Here is an 8,124-nt window from a genome sequence, read left to right as displayed (position 1 = left end):
GAGTGAGTGAGTCAGTGAGTGGATTCAAGGGCGATCGGATCACTGGGTTCCCAGGTCAGCTACACATGGCGCTTCAGGGACTGCTAATGACTGTCCTCAGGACCCAGCTGTGCTGTCTGAACTCAGCCATCCTCTTCCCACCTCTGTGGAATGGGCTCCAAGCTTCTGCTTAGGCCGCCCTCCTGCGGCTTTGTGAGGCTCAGAAGTGCAGGATGCCAGCACCTCAGGGAGCTCCCCGTGATCCCTAAGAATGGGGAAACTGAGGCCTGGGCAGGAAGGGCCAGGGCAGTGCCTGAACTGGGCACCATCAGCGGTCCCCGAAACTCCCCCGTTCCCACTCTGTACCCGAAGCCTGGAAATCCTGAGTCACAGCTGGACTGGGCCATGCCCAAGCCAGTAGAGTTTTCCTTCTCACTTGCAGGGGCCTCGGAGCCTCCTGACCTCGTCTCTCAGGGAGTGTGTGGGGGATGGGAAGGACCTCAGCTCAAAGTTCCCGGGAAGCGCTCCTGAAAAGCCCTCCGGTCTGTCTATCGGCCTGTCTGAGTCTGCCCAGGGGACCTGAGGTCAGGAGGAAGCAAGCTTGGAGTGTGAGGAGGGTGGGACTGCGTGTGGCCCGGGCACAGTCCCGCCCCCTCCCGCATTGTCCCCACCCCAAGCCCTCTTAATGAAATCAAGCTGGCCTTCCAGCTCAGGGAGGAGGAAGGGGGAGGGCCTGGAGGCCGAGGCGGGCAGGCACCAGCCAGAGCAGCTGGCGGCAGACGGCGGGCAGACTGTCGGGCTGTCTAGCGGGCCAGGCTAGTCTACCTAGCAGTCGCGGCCAGGCCTTCTCCGGGAGAGCTGGTAAGTGTTGGCCTGCTGCTGCTGGGGGGCTGTGGTGGTGGGGAGCTCTAGGAGGACTTTGCAGAGTCCCTAAGTGTGTGTGCAATCTGAATGTGTGTTTGAGGCTGTGAGCACGCATGTGACAAGATGTGTGTGCAGGGACGCTGGGGCACCAGAGGGGTGCATGCGTGCAGTTGGGATCCAGGGAGGGATGCCAGGATGTCGTTTCCGAGGCCAGCATGCTGGTGGTGTGAACTTGCATTGTCCCGTGTGCTGCTGTAGGCAGGGCTTGGGATGTCCGCTGCACTGGCTGGTGTACGTGTGTGGAAGAGCTGGAGACTGGGAGCTTGTTCCAGTGTCTCGGAGTTGTGTGTGAGTCTGTGTTGTGGGCTCTGGCTGCCGCTGCTGCTGGTGTGTGTGTGCGTGTGTAAGCGTGTGTGTAGGTTCTGAGACCTCAGTCTCCTCTCAGTCTCCTTCCAGGTCCTTGTCCTCTGTGGCCCCAAGGGAATTGGCTTAGGATACCGTGCTTCAGCCAGAGCCCCCCTCCCCCCCAAGACTCCTAATTGAAGCCAGGTTTCCATGGCTTGCCTCTCATCGGTGGTCATCAGTTTCCGAGTAGTGGCAGAACAGAGGCTCCAGTCCTGGGGTACCCAGTCCGTAGGGTGGGTTCACCTCATCTGCATATTCATGAGCATCTTGACTTAAAACAGAAACTCCTAAGAGAGCTGCACGAGCAGGTGTGTCTACTTGCTGACACTTATTACGTGCCGGGCACGGCTGTGTCTCCGATGCATAGACGTGGAGCTGACATGCCCAGCCCCAGCCCCAGTCGGGAGGCCACGTGGGCTGTTCTGAGCCACCTCACCATGAAGGCTCTGCTGGGCAGGCCTTTTACAGTCTGTCTGAATTCCCTCTGGGGTGAAAAACGCAAGTTTTATCAGCCTGAGCTCCTGAGTCCATGTGCAGGATGGACCCCGGAGGCCAAGCAGGCCTGCTCTCCCCAGGAGGACAGCGTCCACAGGCAAAGGGTGTCCGGCAGGTCCAGCAGTCTTTTCAGACCTGTTCAGGTCGGTTCTCCCATTCCACAGAGGGGAAACTGAGGCCCCAGAGTTTAGGGGAACCCCGCAGGGTCACATGGCCAACTCCTGCAAGGCTTGACTAGTTCCATGCAGGCCTGAGTTCCCATACTCAGCTGCCTGCGGCCTTTCTTGGGGAGCCAGGAGAGATGGTGGGATGGGGGGCTCGGAGAGTTGGGGGTCTTGCTTCTTCCACACCCCCTTGGCTGATTCCAGAATGCCACATGGGAAGGCCAGTGCTTTCTTGTCTGGGGCTTTGCTATCTACATATGTGTGTTTATGTGTGATGTGATGCATGTGTGTTCATGCATGTGTGGTGTGGTGCATGTGTGTTCATGCATGTGTGGTGTGATGCATGTGTGGTGTGATGCATGTGTGGAGTGGTGCATGTGTGTTCATTCATGTGTGGTGTGGTGCACGTGTGTTCATGCATGTGTGGTGTGATACATGTGTGTTCTGCACTTTTGCTGGGGTGTTGGGGCCAGAGCAAGGGGAGACAGCGATGGGTGGGTCTGCTGAGAGGAAATGCTGGCTTACCCTGGGGCATTCCATTCCTGAATTCCAGCTTTCTTGTGGCACTTCTAGGTGGTTCTCTCATACAGTCCCAACAGCTCCTTGAGTCTCAGCCTGGAGTCACCCTACTGCTGCCCGTTGGCAGATGGGGAAAGCGAGGCCGAGAGGAGACGGCCAGCAGATTTAGACACGATGCAGCCAGGTTGATCAAGCCAGCCCGGTGAAGTCTCTGGGGTCAGCCTGCCTGGGGACTTCTGTAGTTCTTAAGCATTGTGGTCACGGTGGCCTGTCCCCTGGAGCAGCAGCCCTCGCTTGTCACAACTGTATTTATAGAGAGTGCCACAACACGTAGCCCGGGGTTGGTTTCACACTTGCAATCCTGCCTCTGTCTCCCAAGTGCTGCTGACCCAGGCCTGGGGTATAACTCAGTGGCAGAGCACTTGCCCAACATGCATAGGGCTCTCCGTTCAATTCCCAGCACTACCCAAAAGACAGGGAGGGTCAGTAAAATGCTTGCCAATAAATAAATAAATAAATAAATAGGACTTGGGTTGAAGCCCAGCACCCAGGTAAAAAGCCAGGTGGAGTGATGGGCCCGAAATCTCAGCTTTGGAAGGTCAGGGACAGGGTCCAGCCTAGCCCACTTGGTGATTTCCACCCCTCAGGGAGAGACCTGCTGGTGGTGATACCCCAGATTGCCCTCTGGCCTCCACACGCACACACGCACATGCATGCACATGCCTACACATACACGGGGACCTTCATAGCATGTGGATGCCCAAACCTGACAGCAGATTCAAATCCTAGTCCAGTCAGGGACTATCTGCGTGACCTTGGGCATGTCACTGTCCACTCTGAACCTGAAGGTATCACCGCTGTAGGACTGGACCCAGGGAGAGAGCTGAGATGCACCATCCTCCATGGATGCCTAGGTCATCACCGCCCATGAGCTCTGTGGGCTCAGCAAGGCAGCGCTCGCTTAGTGCACGTGAGGCCCTGACACAGAGAGAGAGAAAAATACACAAAACTAGCCCCTCAGGACTTTAACCTCTTCAGAAAATATTTTATTACATTCATATATTTATAGGGGTCTGAGCAGGCCACGGTGTATGAGTGGAGGTCTCCCCGTGGTCCAGGAGATGAAGATCAGGACATCAGGCTTGGCAGCAAGCTCCTTTAACCGCTGAGCCACCTTGCTGGCCCATTTAGCCTCTCGTGATGGTTCTGAAGTGAACTCTGTCCTTTGCTATTTTCGAGCCAATTTGACCAAACTGGTATCAGTGCAGTTGCCCCTGCTGCAGATCCAACCAAGACAGAAAGAATCTTAAAAATTAAGTCACAAGAATTTAATGATAAAAACAGACCATATATTAATCTGCAAGTATGTGTGAGTCACCCAGAGCCGACTAAGGGACCAGGAGGCTGGGCAAAGCTCCCTGCAAACTGTACCAATGGCTTGGTTTGGGCTCCTTTGGCTGGACACGGGGCCCCCAGTGCCAGTTTTCTGTGATGCCGAGGGCTCACTGCACATAACCAGAAAACTTCAGGCCATTGGCACGGTCGCTAAATGGCCCAGCCTCACTCTTTCCTCCCTTCCTGAGTCCCTGTCACACGAGAGGCAGGTAATGCCACCTGTCTCATCCAGCATGGGCTGTAGTCATCCTCATGCTGGGAACTTCAGCTTCCTGCTGCAGTTCCGAAACTTGCTCTGGGCCTCTGCCTCTGCCTCCTCATCTCAGTCCTCCAAGGGAGACCCTCCAAGAAGGCACTAGAGCCTTGTCTTAGACTTCTAGCCCCAGGCAGCCTCAGGGACCAGAGCCCTCTGCTGTGCCAGCAAGAGTTTGAACCCGAGATTCCACTTCCACTGGCTGGGGGAGTTAGTGTAAACTTAGTGCAACAAGGAATTTATTAATCAGCCTGGCTGTCTGGGCCAGATGGGGTCTGGGGGGGGGGTTCATGCGGGGAGCAGCCTTCCAGTGGGGGAGGGGCGCATCTGGTTCCCATTTAGTGGTGGTGGTGGGGCGGGGCTGCGGCCTCGGGGAGGGGCTGCCGTGTTAGCTAGCTTTGTCTCCCCTGGAACTGTGGTTTCCCCCTGGAACCTCTTGGGGTGGTTTTTGGAGGCTCACAGTGAGTTCCAGGCCTCCATGGATTTGGGGGGAGGGGGGGTCACAATACTCTCAGCCCTGTCCTGGTATTCAGGCCTCCTATAGAACTTGCAGACTGGCAACTTTAAAACTCAGAATCTTCTGGAAAAGGAAGTGGGCGGATTGGAAAGGCCTCTGGGTACCCTGAGCCTTGGTTTCTGCAGCTGGAAATGGGGACGGTCATAGCCTCCTCCCCAAGTGGGTAGCTCTCAGGCCACCATTACAAGCTCCTAGTTGGTCTGGGAGAGCGGGGAGACAACTCAGGTGGTGAAGCTGGGAGGCCTCAGTTGCTCTCTAGCGTCCATGTCAAAAGGCAGCGCCATGGTGCACACCTTTGATGCCAGCACTGATGGTGGGGACACAGGAAGGTTCTTGGGGCCTGCTGGCCAGACAGCCTATCCTAACACATGAACACCAGGTCCCAGAAGAGGCCATGCCTTGAAAAAGAAGTGTAAGGTCCCTGAGGAGGAAGGACACTTGAGGTTACCTTCTTGTCTCCAAATGCAGCCCTCCCCCCGCCCCCCACCCCCCACCCAAAGACACTTGCACTAGTATCTGGTGCATAGTAAACCAAGAGCGTAAGCTGGTATTGTGGTGCAGAGGCATGTATTGAGCACTTAGTGTATACTCGGGGTGCAAAAACACTGAGGATATAGAGATTAATCAGATACTGTGATCTCAGGAACACAAGAAGGGTGCTGGGCTGGCGGCATTCCGTGTATAATAACCCGGGAGTGTTTGTGCGCATGTGCGTGTTGCTGCGCCACAAGGGGCTAAAGTGACTTGCTGGAATGTGTTCTGGCTTCCCTGATGTCCTCAGGAACTAGCGAGCCACTCCTGAGTCCCAAGACCCTGGAGACCCAGGCCTACCCCTCTCTCACCTCTCCCCACAGGTTCCGTGGGTCAACATGGTCTCCAGCCTCCTCTTGTCTCTGCTGCTCCTGGTGAGGCCTGTGCCCGTGGCGGCCTACTCTGTGTCCCTCCCGTCTTCCTTCCTGGAGGATGTGGGGGGCAGTGGGGAAGTCGAGGGCTCTTCAGCCTCTTCCCCAAGCCTGCCGCCACACCGGACTCTAGCCTTCAGTCCCACATCAGGGGGACCCACGGCTCCGGAGGGCCCTGCGCCGCCCACCAACCTCCTTGATGGCATCATGGACTTCTTCCGCCAGTACGTGATGCTCATTGCGGTGGTGGGCTCGCTGACCTTCCTGATGATGTTTATTGTCTGCGCAGCGCTCATCACGCGCCAGAAGCACAAAGCCACGGCCTACTACCCATCCTCTTTCCCTGAAAAGAAGTACGTGGAGCAGAGCGACCGGGCTGGGGGACCCCGTGCCTTCTGCGAGATCCCCGACAGGGCGCCCGACAGCCGGCCGGAAGAGACCCTGGACTCCTCCCAGCAGCTTCAAGCTGACATCCTGGCTGCTACCCAGAGCCTCCGGTCTCCAGCCAGAGTGGTGCCAAGCAGTGGGGAGGGAACAAAGCCCCTGAAGGGTGGGTCGGAGGATGGGGTGCCCAGCAGCCAGCAGGAGGCCCAGGAGGCCTCAGTTTGCAGGGTCACTGCAGTGGAGATGGGCGTCCCTGAGGAGTCAGGCTCGGCGGAGACTGGAGGGGCTCCTGCAGCCAGTGAGGGCCAGGGAGGACCAGAAGGGTCTTTCTCTTTAACCCAGGAATCCCAGGGACCAACCGGCCCCCCTGAAAGCTCCTGTGCCTGCAACAAAGTCTCCCCCAGTGTCTAAGAGGCCCCCCCCCAGACTGCTGGGCCTGACTGTTGGGTCCTTGAGGGTCACCTCCTTGGTCAAGAAAGGCCTTTGGCTCTGACTGCTTCTTGACGACTCTTCCTTGGCCGTGGCTGGTGCCAGTCCTGACCCTGAATGGGCAGAGCTGATGGCCTCTGGTGCACCCCAGGAGACATCACCCCCAAGTTCCAGTGCCTTTAATGCCTCTTGCGGTCCTGGGAGCCTTCACTCTAAGACATCACTTCTCTGGAAGAGGAAGGGCGGACACATCCTGTTGGAGCTGCAGTGAGGTAGCCCACACAGGGAAAGGGAACAGGCCACAGGCCCCCTCATGAAAGGCAGCAAACATTGTGAAGACAAGTTGGCCCTTAGATTTGGAAGACATCAAATGGATGGGCCTGCCACAGTCCTCAGCCACCTTTGCCTGCTGGGAAAGCAAGGTGCAGCTCTTACCCAGTAGCGCCAGAAACTGCAGACTGTCCCTCTGTCGTCACAATGTTTGTCACCCTGCCTCTCTGTTCAGTGGACTCAGTTAGTTAGGAAGCTTCTGGAAGGGTGCCGCCTCTGACTTATATTACAGAGTTCCCCTAGACACACCATGGAAGCACAAACTCACATGAGTTAAGGAGCCGCTGTGCCCCTCCGCAAGCTGACGCGACTACTCTTAAGGGCTCCTATTGGGCTGGCTTTGCTATGCTTTTCCTAAGCTGCTTTATTACTGTCAGGATGATGAGTAAGAGCTACAAAGTCCAACCAATCCCACAGCCCTCACTCTGGAAAATACCGTTCTCGGTTTTCTCAGAGGCACCCCACTTTCTGGTTGGCTCGGAGGTGGGATGGAGGGAGTTCGGCCCTCTCAGGTGTCAAGCGCGGCTGACGTGGGTGTGCATGGCTCATCTTGCTATCAGTGCCGGGATTAGGGGAGTGAACAGAGCCTTTCTCTGTCAGTCCCAGAAGCTGCCTGGAAGCCAAGGGGCAGAGGGGAGCGTTTGGGGCGACTGCCATTCTGGATTCTGACGCCCAGCCTGGAGCAGGGGCCTGGCCCATCCTTTGCTCACACAGTGGTCTGGAAGCCTGAGTCCACACCGTTCCTCAGTCCTTGCCAGTGCAGAGGCTCTGACCTACGGGAGGCCTGGGGTGGGGGGGGCGCGTGTGACTCCCCACACCTCCTTTCAGGGCTCCCCGAGGCCTCAGCTCTTGAGGTGTGGATATATGACACAGCAGCGTAATAAACCTTGATCTGGCTTGAGTCTCTCTGGACTATTTAGTGTTGCCCGAGTCTGCAGTGTCCGTGGGCTGGGAGCAGCGTTGGGGGAGGGCATCCGCCAGGTGGGAGAGCAGAGAATGGATGTGGCAAACAGAAAGATGGGTGCCAGTAGGTGTTGGAGCCCACATTCCTGAGGAGTCCTGGAGGGAATGTGTCCCTACGCAGACACTCCGCTGCCTGGCTCTGCAGCTGGTATGGACATGCCACAGCTGTGGGACAGGGCACGGGTGACGTCTGTTCCCTGCAGGTAGATGATCACCAACAGGGCCTCAGGGACAATGTTCAGTGACACCCACCCTTGGCAGGTGCTTTGGGGTCCTGAGACCCAGCCTTTGACACCTGACTCCCAGCCTCCTCTTTCCCTTTGATGGAGAGATCCTGTGATGGTGACCTCCGGCCTAGACTCTCTGGAATCCAGATGTGGTCTGGAATACAGGGGTCAGGAACATGTGCCAGGTTCCCGGGATGGTGGTGGCACGGGGCCTGACTGCTACAACCCTGACCCTTCAAAGATCCCACATCCGGTCTGAGGGGCCGTTCTTAGGCTTCTAGAACACACAGTGGCCACT

The 8,124-nt window shown here is 57.1% G+C and overlaps 1 protein-coding gene across 1 annotated transcript; it reads left to right on the top strand.

Annotated features, from left to right (window-relative positions):
• The first annotated feature begins 492 nt into the window (after positions 1-492).
• Positions 493-7,537, top strand: TMEM119 (transmembrane protein 119). The gene is made up of 2 exons (XM_084761446.1): positions 493-840; positions 5,446-7,537. The coding sequence occupies exon 2, from the start codon at positions 5,461-5,463 to the stop codon at positions 6,286-6,288; it is 828 nt and encodes a 275-aa protein (XP_084617572.1). The 5' UTR covers positions 493-840; positions 5,446-5,460; the 3' UTR covers positions 6,289-7,537.
• The last annotated feature ends 587 nt before the right edge of the window (positions 7,538-8,124 follow it).

This window comes from Acomys minous (assembly GCF_964271855.1).
Source record: "Acomys minous genome assembly, chromosome: 16".
In the NCBI taxonomy this organism is placed as follows: Eukaryota; Metazoa; Chordata; class Mammalia; order Rodentia; family Muridae; genus Acomys; species Acomys minous.
The sequence above is the reverse complement of the archived record's forward strand: the minus strand, read 5'-3'. Positions and strand labels throughout refer to the sequence as shown.